The 15,872-nt window shown below is 48.1% G+C and overlaps 1 protein-coding gene across 11 annotated transcripts in view; it reads left to right on the top strand.

Annotated features, from left to right (window-relative positions):
* Window positions 1-265: 265 nt before the first annotated feature.
* BRD10 (bromodomain containing 10) overlaps window positions 266-15,872 on the top strand; it is an 85,919-nt gene continuing 70,312 nt past the window's right edge. For 7 of the 11 annotated variants that reach the window (XM_005295235.5, XM_065549611.1, XM_065549615.1 and 4 more), the window contains exons 1-2: window positions 266-2,424; window positions 15,579-15,779. In XM_005295235.5, coding sequence (XP_005295292.2) covers window positions 1,901-2,424; window positions 15,579-15,779 — 725 coding nt within the window. In that variant the 5' untranslated portion in view covers window positions 266-1,900. Of the gene's footprint in view, window positions 2,425-7,442; window positions 9,506-10,163; window positions 12,054-15,578; window positions 15,780-15,872 lie in introns of those variants that run through there. The other 4 variants (XM_065549612.1, XM_065549619.1, XM_065549620.1 and 1 more) reach the window with 2 other exon arrangements.

Raw genomic sequence — 15,872 nt, forward strand, 5'->3', positions numbered from 1 at the left:
TGGAGAAAAGAACCCAACCCATTGGAAGGGAGGCCTTATTGTAAAATAGCCAAAGAAGGGTGACCTTACCAACTGCAATAACTGGAGAGGAAACAAATTACTCTTAATGCCTGGGAAAATCATGTGCAACATCAGCTTGGAATGTATCAAGAAACAAATAGACTTGCAATGCAGAGAGAAACAAGCAGGATTTAGACCACTGAGATCATTTGCAGACCATATTGTTGTCCTCAGGCCCATTATGTAACAAAGTGTGAAGCACAAAATTGTCTGAGAATGCAACAAGTGGGAGATTAAAGTTAGCATCCTAAGTGGATCAGAGGCGGGAGCTGACGTTTTGATAGCAAACGAGAAAGGATGGGCAGGAGGTGAGACAGGCCTTGGCAGTGAACAGAAGCAGCTCCATTTGATGAGCTAATAAAGGGGGAAGCAGGTGGAGGGATACAAAGCGACAATGACCAATGCAACAGCACGCTGACGCGAGATGAGCTGGCCAAGGCTGCATTTGTCAAAGCCAGAGCAGAGAAAATTGCAGTGGCTGAGCTGCAAAATGATGACAGCAGTATTCTGGTCTTGCCCATAGCGTGCAAACACCCTCACTTCAGCAAGGGGTGGCTCTGGTGCACCTATCTCCAGCAGCACCCTAGCTGCTTCCAGGCCGCTCTACCCTGAGGCTGAAGCCAACCCCACTGCTCCTGACAAAGGGCATACTCAGCGCCGTCTTCAGAACGCGCATGCGCACTGACTTACCCGCCCGGGGGCAATACCCCCAGACTGCGCATGCGCCTTAGATTCGCACTCCGTCCCACAAGAAGTCGCTGTCTAATGACGGCATCTCAGCTGGCATCCAAAACAACCAGCGCACTATTTCGCGGCCGCCACTGCCATTACGCATGCGCGTTGGATTGGAGGGAGGGGGCTCCTCTCTTTCTCTCGCCCCTTCCCAACCTGCCCGGGGGGGGGGCCGAGCCGATCCCCTCCGCGGCCATTAATTGACAGCGCTGCCGGCTCCCGCCGTCGCCGCCTCCCCGCCCGCAGCCATGTCCCTCCGCGGGTAGAGGGGAGGGGGACAGGACGCCCGGCCGGTCCCCGCCGCTGCCGGAGCGCAGACACGGGCCCCAGAGGCAGCTGCAGGAGGAGACAGGCCGCCGCTCCGGCCGCCGCCGCGCACCCAGGCCCCGCAGCCTGGCCGAGGCACCGAGCGACTAGCGGCTGAGGAGCGGGGGCCCCAGCCGGGCTTGGCTGCGGAGTCTGGGCCGGGCACGGAGAGCGGCCGCTTCCCCAGCTCCCGTGGGAGGTGACCCAGAGCCTGGGAGCGGGGCAGCAGCAGCTGCCCGGGCCAGGGAAGAGCTGGGCAGGCTCGGCTCTCTCGCCGGCCCAACGTAGGGTCAGCCCGGCCAGACCCGAGCGGCGGCTGGCGGGGGCGGTTTCCCTTTCCCCCGTAGCTGGCTGGGGGAAGACCGAGCCGCGGCGGAGGGAGGCCGATACGGCAGCAGACATGCCCGGCTATGTGCCATAGCCTCCTTGTTAGCCGGGAGAGGGGAGGCCGTAGACCCCTTTGCGGGCGGCGGAACCAGGCACAAAGAGCAAACGCGGCTGCCTGGGAGCTTCCTAGGGCGGGCGGAGACCCCGGCAGGGAGGGAGGCTGGTGCGGGCACAGACCGCGGCAACTTCTCGGTGACTGTGAATGGGAGACAGCCGGAAGCAGGCAGCACCTTCTCTCCGACTGGCACAGAGCCGGACCGAGCCGTGTGTCCGTACACCGGGGAGCCCGGCCTCCCACCCGGCCGCTCGCGGAGTGACTGGCCTCAGGGGGCTCTGGCTGATGCTGAGGAGCCCGTCCCCAGGCTCGGTCGCTGGCGGGTAGCAGCGGAGCTCGGACCCAGCGTGTGCGGGGTGCATGAGCCTGGCGCAGCCCGAGGGGGACATGGAGTCTCCGGCCGCCGGAGATACTTCAGACGCTCCAGCTCTAGTCGGCGGCCCAGCGGAGGAGGAGCAGCAGCCGGAGGAGGAGAATGCGGGGGACAGCAGCCCTCGCTGCCGCTGGCAGCAGAACCTGAGCCCGGAGCTCCAGCAGGGTTACCGGATCCTGGGCGAGTTTCTGCTGGAGAAGCACCGGCCACTGACGGCTCCTTTTCTGAAGCCCCTGGGAGACCAGGCCGCTGTCGCGGAGGAAGGAGGAGCCGCCTCCCTGGCAGGTCGCAGCGGCAGCGACTCTGTTGCACAGCAAGCGGCCGGGATGTGGCTGCTGAAGATGGAAGAAAAATTTTCCAGTGGACAATACACTGGAATCACGGATTTCGTGGCCGATTTTCGGCTAATGCTTGAGACGTGTTACCGGCTGCACGGGGTGGATCACTGGCTCTCCAAACAGGCCCAGAAGCTGGAGATGATGCTGGAACAAAAGCTGGCGTTGCTGTCCCGGTAAGTGTAGCGGACACCTCTCTGTCTCCCTGAGACACTGAAGAGATTCTGACCGGTCCAAATATGTGGGTTAGGGGCACACTCCTACGAGGGAACCTTATAGGGTTTGTGGACTCACTCCTGGCAAAAGCCACTTTCTGCCTCACTTTCCTTAAATTGTTCGTTTTGTGAATGTGCAGACGCAAATATGTAATGAAAACCACATGCACACTAGGGCTCAACACTTTGTGCTTAGGGAACTTGTTTCTGAAGGAGGGGTTGAGCCCAAGCCTCCCATCTTTAATGACAGCTAAAAAAGGTATTTGTTTATTTTAGTATTGCCTCCAAGCTACTTCCTCTTGGATATTTGATACTGGTAGAACCAAGTAAGAGGGCATAGCCAATGAAGAAACTCCTTTTTGAAAGGAGAGCTTTACTGCTAGAGGTAGATTATGCATATTTTAGTTTTGTTTGGCACTTATGCAGTGATAAGCATTCTAATGTTATTTTACTTACAGATATATCTAAAGGTCCAGATCCATAAATCCCCAATGTTAGGCACCACTACGATCCACGAACGCCCCGCCCGGCAGCTGTCTAATGTGATAGGCACCTATCTCTCTCAGTGCCTAAGTTTCTGCTATAAAATTCCATGGGTGGTGCGTGAGCCAACTTTGGGGGAGGCTAGTCCCTGGCCCCGCCCCTCCTGCCCGAGGCCCCTTCGGTTCCCGCTCCTTCTGCTCCCACCGGAACCCCGAGCTCCTCCCTGCTCCCCGTGCCTGCCAGCTGTGCTGCCCCTGTCCTGGCCTGCCCTGCCTGAGCGCCCCCAACCCCGAGCGCCACCCAAGCACAGGGCGGGCAGCCGCAAAGCCTCCAGCCCTGCCGAGTTACTCCATGGCCCCAGCCCTGGAGCTCCGGGCACTGCAGCCCAGTGCTGGACGGCCTGAGCGCCAGGCAGCACGGCTCCAGCGCCGGGCTGCCCCATGTCCCAGCTGCAGGCAGGCCTGCTGCCCTAGCCCTAGCACGCTTCCCGGAAGAGGAACAGCTTTCCTGGGCTGGGGCCAAGGGTGAAGTGGCAAGCAGGAGGGTGCCTTGGGGTGGAGCATGGGCGGGGCCATGAGGGGCGGTTTGGGGAGGCTTAGCCTCCCGCAGCCCACGATACGTGCTGCTCATGAAAAGTTCCCTTGGCACCTAAGTTTCTGCATTTGATTATATGCACTATTGCCTCACTGTAGGTGTCTGGACACCTGTCTCCTGCCTAAGCTCTAGAGCAGTGCGTGAACCCAAATGCCTATCTCACATGCAGGGCCCAATCGAGTATGCGTGTCAGAGGCTGCCTGCTGGATTGGATCCCATCCAAAATTGTGGGTGGGAGAAGTGGTGGTGCTCACTTCATATCTTTTATCTCAGTGATTAGAGCTCTCACCTCAGTGTGAGACCCAGCTCAGATCCTGATGGGACTGTGATGGAGAAAGGATTGGAACAGGGATCTGCCACCTCTCAGGAGAGTTCTCAGCCACTGGACTGTAGGATAGTCCTTATGTGAATTCCCCTCAGTCTTTCCTGTTGAAGTTGTTCTACTTTAGATAATAATTGGAGCCAGGGGAATGAAGCCTGGGTCTCCTACCTTCTGGGTGGATGCCCTTTTCACCGGGTTAGAGTCATTCTCACTCTCTCTCTGTCCCAGTGACTTTTAAGTATTTATACACAGTGGAACATCTTCAACAGAAGAGATTGAGTGTCCTCTCCTTGGCCTGGTCTACACTGGGGAGGGGGTCGATGTAAGATACGCAACGACATATCTTATTCCGACTTACCGCCTGTCCTCACGGTGCGGGATCGACGGCCGTGGCTCCCCCCGTCGACTCCACTACCGCCGCTCGCTCCGGTGGAGTTCCGGAATCAACTGGGAGCATTTTAACAAGATGAGATATCGATCCCCGCTAAATTGATCACTACCCGCCAATACGGCGGGTAGTCTGGACATACCCCTTGGCATCTCCCATTGGCTAGTGTAGGCACTCCCTGCCTAGCATGTTGACTTTTGTGATCTCATTCTTAGGTGCTTCTCTTTCCCTGTGCATTTTATAGGGAGTAGGGTTACCATACGTCCGGTTTTTCCCGGACATGTCCGGCTTTTCGGCAATCAAACCCCCATCTGGGGGGAATTGCCAAAAAGCCGAACATGTCCGGGAAAAATACCGGCCGGGCACTTCCTCTCTCGCGGCTGCTCTGCTCCTCCCCTGACTCAGACTTCGGCTCTGTTTAAGAGCCAAGCTGCCCGAGCCAGCGCTACCGGCTTCAGGCAGCCCCCTTGCCTCCGGACCCCGATCCGCCGTCCGGGCACTTCCCTTCCCGGGCTCCAGCTGCTCTGTTCTGGCGGCGCAGGGTCCGGAGGCAAGGGGGCTGCCCGAAGCCGGTAGCGCTGGCTCGGGCAGCTTGGCTTTTAAACAGAGCCGAAGTCTGAGTCAGGGGAGGAGCAGAGCAGCTGGAGCCGGGGAGGAGAAGTGCCCGGCTGGCGGCGCAGGATCCGGAGGCATGGGGGCTGCCCGAAGCCCGAGCGCTACCGGCTTCACGGTTTGCTGGGCAGCCTCCAGACCCTGCACCCCCGGCTGGGCGCTTCCCCTCCCGGGCTCCAGCTGCGCTGGGGAAGCGCGGTCTGGGGGCGCAGGGTCTGGAGGCTGCCTGGCAAACCGTGAAGCTGGTAGCGCTCGGGCAGCCCTTTTCGCGTGGCTGGGAGGGAGGAGGGGGAGTTAGGGCGGGGACTTTGGGGAAGGGGTGGAGTTGGGGCGGGGCCGGGGGTGGGGAAAGGGGCGGGGCCAGGGCCCGTGGAGTGTCCTTTTTTTTATTTTTTAAATATGGTAACCCTAATAGGAAGCCTAGGGTACAACTAAATTAGATTTTGTGGCTCCCATTGTTGTTCCATGGATTTTTTTCTAGGCACCTAAAAGTTAGATGCTGCAGTACCTAAGTCCCTTTGTGGATCTGGGCCAAAGAGTAAAGCCAAGACAAAAACTTTGCATTAGATCTCACTTCAGGGGTGCTGGAACAGATGGTGCCATGGCCCCCCCACTTTTCACTGGATGTCAGGGCAAGCGATGGGGTTGTGGTGGAGAGGAGTGAACGGAGGGGTAGGCTCTTGGGGGGAAGAGGTGGAGTGGGGCCTTGGTGGGGGAAGGGACAGTACAAGGGTGGGGCCACCATTCAGGTGCCTCTCGCCCCCCCAGTTTCAGGGTGCTTCTACTGCTCCTGCCTCACTTCATTTGGCCCATAAATGTTGTGGTTGGTGCCATAAAAGCAGAGGAAGATTCAGTACCTGCCCCGCCATCCCTAATCTAAGGAGGCAAAACAGACCCAATGATATCGCTAACCTTCTAGATCCTTAGCAGATTTCTTTTTAATAGTGATAGGCATGTATATCCCTAGTAGCATCTTTCTTTTTAGTCAAGACAACTGGAGAATGTGAAATTTAAAAATAGTGATTTAATTTAACCCTTCTATCTCAGAAGTTTCTTTATCATCAAAAGTAGAGTTTTGGCTAGACTTCTTAATCTGGATCTGAAATTGGTGGGCAGGTCTGACAGTGAAAGATGAATCAATCTTTAATGGGAACATCTGTGGGTGTCTCCTGCAATACAAGTATTAGCTCTGATAGGTGGAAGTGGATAGCTGCTGGTGGCTGTGTGTGTGGACTAGCTTCAAGATTTATTGGTGGCTTAGAATAATAATGGTTTGTAAATAAATCATTACTTGAGTGTAACATACTTTGTACCTTCTGCACGCTGGGCTTATTGGACATCAGGGATTCCTTACATCCCTGTGTTCTAACATAAAAGGTTCTTGTGTGCCATCCTCCCATTGGCCTCTTTCAGGAATTTTCCCTGTGTCTTTTCCCTTATGCCTGGAGCTCTGTGCACCTCCTATTCCCTCATGACAATGTCTCTTTTAGGCCCCCATTCATGGGGCTTCTTGTGCTCCCTATTCTCCCTTCACCCCATATCAGGGTCTCCAGTTTCCGCCCCACCAGAGGTTCTGTATGCCTCCCATTCTCTCTTCCTGCTATTTCAGGGCCCCATGTTCTCCCATGCAAAGGGGCTGAGTGCACACCTACCTCCCACTTTCCCCTACCATTATTATTTGTATAGGACAGTGGTTCACAAACTTAACAACCTGTGAATCCCTTTTACTAAAATGTCAAGTCTGGCAAACCTCCTCCTAAAAATGAATAGTTCCAGGGATTTTCTTCTTTACCTGAGTATAAACTATAAAAGCAATGATCTTGGAAATCTAAAACTTGTTTTTATGACATGCTTATTACACACTATTTGTCATTACAGTATTTATTACATTATGAAAATGGCAACACTCTTCCACGATCTCACTTTCGTAGCTTGTATCACTTTGAATAAGCCTGTTATAAGACAAGGCTCATGTGTTTCTTCAAGGAGTATCAGATGTATTTAAGAATCCACCTCAGAGTTCCTCCTACACAAGCGTTCAGGTCTTGAGCAGTCCAGGCAAACAACGCATGTTACAACAAAGCTTAAACTTGTTCTTCATAATTTTAAGAATACTAGCTATTTAATTTTAAAAACAGCAAAAAATATCTACCTCCCTTTCCCATAAGGAGTCTTAAAGTTTAAATCTCCTCAGTGTGATAGATATGCTTGCTTTGATCTGCTTAGCTCTTGGAAGTCTAGGGGCTCTGGGCTGCTGACCCTGTGCTGCCTGTGGTCCCTAGGGACAGCTCTGTCCGCCATTAGAGAATCATCTCCCCCGAGACCCCCCCTGTAACATTTCATGAACCCCTGGGAGTTCACAAACCCTAGTTTGGGAACCACTGGTCTAGGAGATCAGTCATTCAGGGTTAAACTCTAATGGGATGATGGGCAGAGATGAAATATAGGTATTGTTGTGCTGGAAGGCATTGGTGCCATCAACCATTTGTTTGATCTGTAGGCAATTGCAGAGATGCTAGAAGCTGCTTGTGTGTTAAACAGATGGCAGGGGCTCCAAAAATCCTCATTTCTCTCTTGCAGTTTTCTGATTTTCCAGAGTTTTGGCCATTGGTGCCTAGAACATTCCCTGAAAGTTTGGAATTGTCTATCCACCTCAATGCCACATCTGATCAAACAGAAAAATGCCATCAAGTTAAGTATATGACCTTCAAAGTTTGGCCAGTTAACCAAATAGGCTTTCAGTTATACCTCTCCAAAGGCTTTATAATTGTGACAGGGATTCCCAGGGTACAACCTGGAACTATGGGACCACTGTGCCTCCTTAGCTCTCTAGCCTGGGTTGTCTCTCACAAAGCTATGCCAGTGACAAGCAGAAACACCCCTTTAAGCGCTGTAATCACTCAGCCATCAACATCTGGAGCCACACAACCAGCTAAATTGTATGAATGTTCCTTGAGCCACTTATGAATCGTACAGGGAGAGGCACCAGCCAGTCACCCCAGAAATATACCATCTTACACTGTTCAAGGCTCACATGGACAGGGCAAGCTCATTAGTAAGTTTGCCACTTCTTCAAAGGAAAGGGGGCATGCAACAGCCTTTGTAATCTGAGCTGAGATTCCCCAAGCACTTCAACCAAAACCACACTGTTTTAGGTAAAACATAAAACTACAGAGAGACTGATTTTAAGTGAATATAAGTAACAGGCATAAAGTTCATTATCCTAGAAATTCAGTCTAAATTTTAACTTTGACAGACTAAGCAAGATTTGAATCAAACAGTCTCTCACCCTGATAGAAGTTACAGGCAGCTTACACTTCTCAGTACTCATACTGAGCTCCCTTCCAGCCTGGGACCAATCTCCCTATTTCAAAGTCTTTATCTTCCAGATGTTCTTTCAGGTGTTGAGATTTTTGGGGTGGGGGAGAGGCCAAGTGATGTCACTGTACCTCTCATACTTTCTTCCAGGTGCTAGAAAGATCCTTGCCCTCACCTGGGGGAGTCCCTACTGGTGAGGCAGTCCCCATTGCATATGTGCCCTCTCTGAGAAGTCTCTGGGATAGTGGATTCTTCTTGATGGGCCATTAATGCCTATCTGGCCAGTGATGGTTGCTCCTTGTCCCAATGAAGGGCCAGCTGTGGGCATCTCCCAACCTCAAAGTATTTCAGTAATACATACAGCAACACTTCATAACTTAACATACAATGTAGTACATACAATTCAACAGATAAAGACTTAAAATGATTTAAAAAAGCATGTGTTGTAGGAAACACACCTCTACCCTGATATAACGCTGTCCTCAGGAGCCAAAAACATCTTACTGCATTATAGGTGAAACTGTGTTATATCTAACTTGCTTTGATCTTCCGGAGCACACCCCCACCCCCCTGGAGCTCTGCTTTACCACATTATATCCAAATTTGTGTTATAACGGGTTGCGTTATAGCGGGGTAGAGGTATTAGTCATACGACAGTGTGAATATGGGTATTCCAGGATGCTAATTTGAAGTACAGCATGTCACAATAATGGAATGATAACAAGTGAGTTTTATCATGAGGGATGTTGTACTTCTCCATTTTGAAAACAGGTAGTGTTAGTACTGAGAGTAATTATCACATTAGCCTCAAACTAGGCCATCTGAGTTATGATGACTGAACCTCAAGAAAGCTGAATCTGGAGAATAAGTGAAGACTTGGACGTTAGTAATTTCTCAGAGGGACCTAATTCTATAATTGTTATAAAAGTATAGCTGCAACAGCTAGTTAAATTCATATTATAAACTGCTGATGGGGGAAAAAAATAGGACCCAGTTAATCCAAAATGGCTAATATAGCAGAAAATGGCAGAAGACTCTCTAAAAGAGCTATATAAAAGCTTTCTAGTGCTGAGTCCTGGATTTCTCACCTGCTGCAATGGACTGTGAGCATCTCTAGAACAGGAACTGAAGAATGCCTTTAGATTACTAAATCTAGCCTGAGTGATGTGTACACGAGAATGGTGTGGGAATAAGACCTGAGGTTTACAAGAAGAAGAAGTCATAATAAAGCCCATTGAGGGTGTTCTCATCAATAAAAGGTGAATCAGATGTTTTGTCTGGGTGGTGAAAGATGCCAATTTCTAAGGTGTACTCTTTAAAAGTAGGTTTCAGAGTAGCAGCCGTGTTAGTCTGTATCCGTAAAAAGAAGAACAGGAGTACTTGTGGCACCTTAGAGACTAACCAATTTATTAGAGCATAAGCTTTCGTGGACTACAGCCCACTTCTTCGGATGCATATAGAATGGAACATATATTGAGGAGAGATATATATATATACACACACACACACACACACACACACACACACACACAGCATTAACAGGTGGGAGTTGTCTTACCAACTCTGAGGGGCCAATTAATTAAGAGGAAAAAAAAAAACTTTTGAAGTGATAATCAAGATAGCCCAGTACAGGCAGTTTGATAAGAAGTGTGAGCATAGCAAACATTGAATCTATCTCCCCTTGTAAGTATGCTCACACTTCTTATCAAACTGCCTGTACTGGGCTATCTTGATTATCACTTCAAAAGTTTTTTTTCCTCTTAATTAATTGGCCCCTCAGAGTTGGTAAGACAACTCCCACCTGTTAATGCTGGGAGTGTGTGTGTATATATATATATATATATATATATATATATATCCTCAATATATGTTCCATTCTATATGCATCCGAAGAAGTGGGCTGTAGTCCACGAAAGCTTATGCTCTAATAAATTTGTTAGTCTCTAAGGTGCCACAAGTACTCCTGTTCTTCTTTAAAAGTAGCACAGCTATGAACAGATAGAAAGTTGAAACTTCGTATTAAATATTTCAGGACTGAACTGCAGGGATATATACAAGATTTTTGTACTCAGCTTGGTTGGGAATGATAATACCATGTAGAAAGAAATGCTTGTAGGAAGGTGGTCAACTACAGGGACAATGATTTACCCCAGAAACCTTTTTGCTTTTCAACTAGTGTATTTCAGGCCTTGTCTTAGAAACTTGGTTGCACCAATGCCGTTAGTGGGATTGGGGCTTAATTGCTTGTGATTACCTGAAGCAGCTCCTCTTAAACAACACAGGAGACTGGCTTTGGGGTGCACTGTGTCTAGCTCTTGTCAGTTAGAAGGCTTTTCCAGTCAGATATGGGATATCTGAAAAGAGAAAATTAGTTCATATCTGTGAAGAAATGGGTTCACTGTGTAACAGAAGTTTTCTAAGTGTGGGGCACACTGTATCAGCCCCCATGACTATCGGTGACCCCTTGGCCTCCTGTTTCTTAGAAAGAAGGGGGCACTCATGGAACACTAATGTCAGAAGAGTAGTTCAACAAAAATGTTTTGGGAACCTTTGGTATATAAGGTTGCATTTTAGAATCAAATTCTCTATAGATTTAAAAGATACTCTGAAAACCACTTCCTAAACAAACTGACACAGTGAATTGGTTGACCTTGAATTTAGTTTCTGAACACGAGTGACTGCCAGCAGTCACTCAGTAACTGGCTAAATGAGGTACCATATTGTTAATATGGTTAAGAGTTAGGGACTGATGAAAATGTGTGTAATTTTAAAGCTTCAGCTGAACTTGATGAAGTAGAAAACTCTTAAAAATCAACACAAAAGGCCCCCCCCCCCCAAAAAATCAGTTAAAAGTGAGAAGAAACTGGTCATAAAATATTATGAAACAATACAGCTGCAAAAGATATTTGAATGAGATACAAAAGAAGAAAATTCACATTGCTTTAATATGAAAACTTTCATAAGATTTGCAACCAAGGAGGGAAAAAAAAGTCAGTACCATCACGCTAACTAGGATTTTTGTTGAGGTTTGTGGCATAAAAAAGCAGGTATCATTCTTTAGCAATAATTGTAAAATGAAGGCTACCTACTAATTGTCTGGCATGTGACTGTACAGATAAATAGGTGATGAAGCTCTTGTGCAGTAAACATTTTTTAATCTAAACACATGTATTATAAAATTATTCTTTGGGTATGAAAGCATGACTTTTGATTAAAGAACAGTCTTTTTATAAGGGCATGTAAAGGTGCGGACTCACCCCACAGCACCTTCTGCTGGTCTCTCAGGGAATTAGTTCAATCCATTCTCTGGAGCGTCCTCTGCAGGCCAGTGAGCCACCTTGCCACTTCTGGCCCCCATGTCCCTCCCAGGACCCCGGTGCCCTTATCTTGGGTGTTGCCACCATGGCAGTACCCCCTCAGTACTAGGGTCTCCCTTCCCCAAGGAATCCCCACCCACTATCCCTACCTCACCTCAGAATAAGGCCACTGCCAGTCACCAACTAGCCCCTATGCCTTGGGGCAGACTACAGTATAGGTCACTCATCACAGACAAGGTTGGGTTTGGACCTGCTGCCTTGGCCGAGCCCTGGGCTGCCCTCTGCAACCCCCAGTATCCCCTTGGGTTTCCATTAGGCCACAGCCTGGGGCTTTCCAGGCTGGAGCTCCCCAGCCTTTCCCTAGCCCTGCTCCACCTAGGTACTCTGTTTCAGCTCCCTACAGCCAGGCCCTTCTCTCTGCACATAGAGAGAGACTGTGTCTGAGTGCCTAGCTCCCTGCCTTTATAGGGCCAGCTGAGTCTGTTTTGGGTGTGGCCCCAGCTGCAGCCACTTCCCCCAATCAGCTCAGCCTTCAAGCTGCCTTCTCCAGCCACAGCCCCGCCCCCCCCCAAGCTGTTTTTAACCCCTCTGGCCCAGAGCGGGGTGACCACCCTGCTACAGGGCAGTAATCCAATCCCCAACTCAAACTATACACACACCTCTGCATTTAAAGACATTTCTACGGATATAGGCTAGATGTTAAAAATCTAATAACTGTAGTTCTTTCTTCTGGTACTGTATTGGCTGTGAAATATACACACACGGTAGGTACAGGATTGCTTTTCTGCTAAGCACTCTAGCACCTGTGCAAGGTGGAGTATCTCCGAGATTACCTTGTGTTGATCACCTGTGCACTCATCTCATTGCCAGGCAGCATAGTTGCCATCTAATTCTGTTCCTTCCTTTCACCACTCTAGATCAGACTATAATTAGAATTAGTGTACATGGGGACACTCTGGAAAGTTAAGATGAAGTAACTAAAGTTTTGAAGTTAATGTGCGTTAACTTCAGTTTTGATTAAGTCGTCATAGCTTCCCACGTAGACAAGCTCTTAGGCCATGTCTATATGGGGATGTTAAATCCAGTTAATTTGTTTGCTATAAGTGAAGGTATTTAACTCCATTGAACTGAAGTATGTTCACACCACTGTGTTATTCCAGATTAAGGTACTTTCCTTGCTAATCATTGTGTCCATGTAGCTCTGTGCTTGTTCGAATTAACCACTCAGTATTCTGGATAGACATCCCATGGTGCAATGCTCTGCCACTCAGTTCTGTGCCCTGATTTTTCTCATGGTACATTGCCAGAATTCCTGTAGTTTCATCACACAAGGTGGGGATAGCAAGCAAATTAACAAACTCCAATGATTCCTTTGTTGCTCACAGTGTTTACCCTGTAGTAAGCAGAGATAATCTTTCTTCTCTTTTTATGCCAGTTTATTGTGTTGGTGGTTCATTCCTTTTGTGTTGAGTAATTTGGGAGACTACTCTAAATATGGTTAGAATTGGACTTGGCTTTATCTCCTGTATATATGTATTTCATAATCATGGGCTCTTCACCAAGGATAGTCTTGTCCCAATTTCCTGAGCTCAGATTTGGACTCCATCAGCCAAGGGATTACCATTGAGGATAACAAGTGGGGTGGGGGTTGCAGAGCAAGTGGCAACCATTCTGATAAATTATTTTTGTTACAGCAGTGCCTAGAACAGTGGTCTCCAACCTTTTTATGCCCAAGATTACTTTTTGAATATAAGGGCAACACAGAATCTATCCCGTCCCTTCCCCAAAGTCCCGCCCCACTCACTCCATCCCTGCCTCTCTCCATCACTCGCTCTCTCCCATCCCCCCTCACTTTCACCGGGCTGGGGTAGGGGGTTGGGGTTCAGGAAGGGGTGTGGGCTCTGGGCTGGGGTTGAGGGGTTTATAGTGTGGGAGGGGGCTCTGGGCTGAGCCTGGGGCAGGAGGTTGGGATGGAGGAGGGGGTGAGAGGTGCAAACTCTGGGAGGGAGTTTAGGTGCAGGAGTGAACTGTGGCAGAGTGTTCGGGTGCAGGAGAGAGTATGGGGTACTGGCTCCGGGATGGGGTTCAGGGCTGGTTTGGGGTGCTGGCTCCGGGAGGGGGCTCAGGGCAGGGGGTTGGAGTGTGGTCTCCCACTGGGCAGCATTTATCTCCAGCAAGCACCGCCCCTGCAGCTCTCATTCGCCACAGCTCCCCATTCCTGGCCAATGGGAGCTGCGGGGGTGGTGCTTACAAGCACAAGTAGCGTGCAAAAGCAGATCCCTGGGGCCTTGGGTCATGCTAGCCACTTCCGGGAGCGGCATGGGGCCAGGGCAGGCAGGGAGCCTGTCTTAGCGGCAGCCCCGCTTGGAGATCCTACAGGATTGATCAGTTAAATGTGATTGAGGGGTTGGTGACCACTGGCCTAGAATGTGCTAGGTTTGTACAGACCTATAGGAAGACAAGGTTCCTGCCGTGCAGAGCTTGCATCCTAAAAATGAGATTACAATCTAAGTGCTACCTTGTTATTGCCTGCTGCATGCTATTCCAGTTTGTTTGCTGGTGGGCCCTAACAACATCCTCAGAGTAAATTGCAGTATAGTCTATAAGTGACCAAACGCTATGGACCTTTTTATTATGCTTACAGTGGAGAGGAACAAGTAGAAGTAGTGTACAAGTACAGATGGGAATGTTCTGTTCTTGACACTTCCCAGGATTACACTTTTAACCAGGGCTTTTGAGCTGTGCTCCGCTCCAGCTCCAGGCAAAAATCTGCAGCTCTGCTGCTCCGCACTCCTGCTCCGGGCTCCGCTCCAAAGCCCTGCTTTTAACTGCTTCATGTTCAAGCCGGGGTAGTGAGGAGACATTGCTTTAAGATGGCTGTTTTAGGTATTTCTATATTTTGCTTTTTGCTCTCATCCTGTTCATCCTCAGTGTGTTGGATGAGTGATGTTGGAATGGCATTGTGGCTTTTGCACACCCTGTGAACCTGAATGTGAGAAGTTTTTTTTTTTTTTTGGACAGTAGCTCCCTTTGATGCATTCTTTGTACCCAAAACTTCTTCACCAGTATGTCAGGGAATATATTAAATTAATAATAATAAAGGTCCTCAAATATGTTGGCAGCCAATATCTGTATTTTTTGCCTTCATAAAATTTCACAACCTGAATTACTTACTATTATTTGCATCTTAGCTTACAAAATATAATTGCCTAGTGTTATTAATAACTGGTAGCTTGTTTTCTCTGTTTTGCTGTTAACACTCTTTACAAAACAACCTTTAATTCTTCAGTCGTTAACAATTCTAATATCTTATTGTGTATATATTTTTCCTATTTATTTGTAGTAGAGAAAGGCATTCTCTACTTTGTTAGGTACAGTCTGGGAAATTGGTGGTGGTTTGGGTTCTTACCTTTAGTAACCCAGGAAAAGTGTGTGTAATTTTTCTTGATTTTTGACAATCTAAAATGATGACTAATTGAATAAAAAGACAGTGTTGTGAAAAGTATTTTTTATCATTAAACTTCATTAGTTTCCTAACACAGTGTAAGAGAGAGATCTAAAACAAGAAAAGATTATTCCTTTGTTTTCAGCTATTTCATTTTCTAAATATTTCAAAGTAAAATATTCCGAATTTTGTAATCTGCCAAAGTTTCAAATTTTAATCTGTCATGTTGAGTTTGCAACATATCTTTTGTTTCGGAATGCTTTTGTGTGTTCTGAAAATGGCCTTATCTGAGCTCAAATTTATAATACTTGTGTGTATAGATGTTTAAAAAATACGTAATGTGGAAATTAATTTAGAAAATCTAATTATTTATTTAGGAGATAGCTATTCACCATTTTTAATAGTGTAGGCCTTCAAAAATTCTCAGGTGATGGCATCTAAGTTTTAATATTTTGTAAAGGAGTGGTCATTTCATCTCTGAAGAATTTGGTAGTTCAGTTGTAGATAGTGATGACACTCTAACAATATCAGTTTTTTCTGACCTAACCTAGTTGTTGTACGTTTTTAAAGGTGTAGGTAGTGGATTGCTGCTGGTCAGGAAAAATTATTTTGCATTGATCTATTTTTTCTTGCAAGGCACTTGAGAGAGAAGACAACAATAGCAGTAACATCCAAAGGGTACTATGGGTTGGAAGATGAGAAAGGAACAGCATGCACTTCAACAAGGCGTCGTTCCACACCTCGCAGTTTAGCAGGCTTGACAACAGGCTTTTTTGAGTCCATAATGGTTCAGGTTCTGAGACAAGAAGAACAACAGAGAGCAAAAGAAGAAAAGAGGTAAAAGGAAAAAGTAAATTTTTTTTGTAGTCTTGCCTTTCCATTTCTCAAATGTTTCTCTTCTGGAAGACCAAATACATCACCTATTTTTTG

Source organism: Chrysemys picta, chromosome 6 (assembly GCF_011386835.1).
Source record: "Chrysemys picta bellii isolate R12L10 chromosome 6, ASM1138683v2, whole genome shotgun sequence".
NCBI lineage: Eukaryota > Metazoa > Chordata > Testudines > Emydidae > Chrysemys > Chrysemys picta.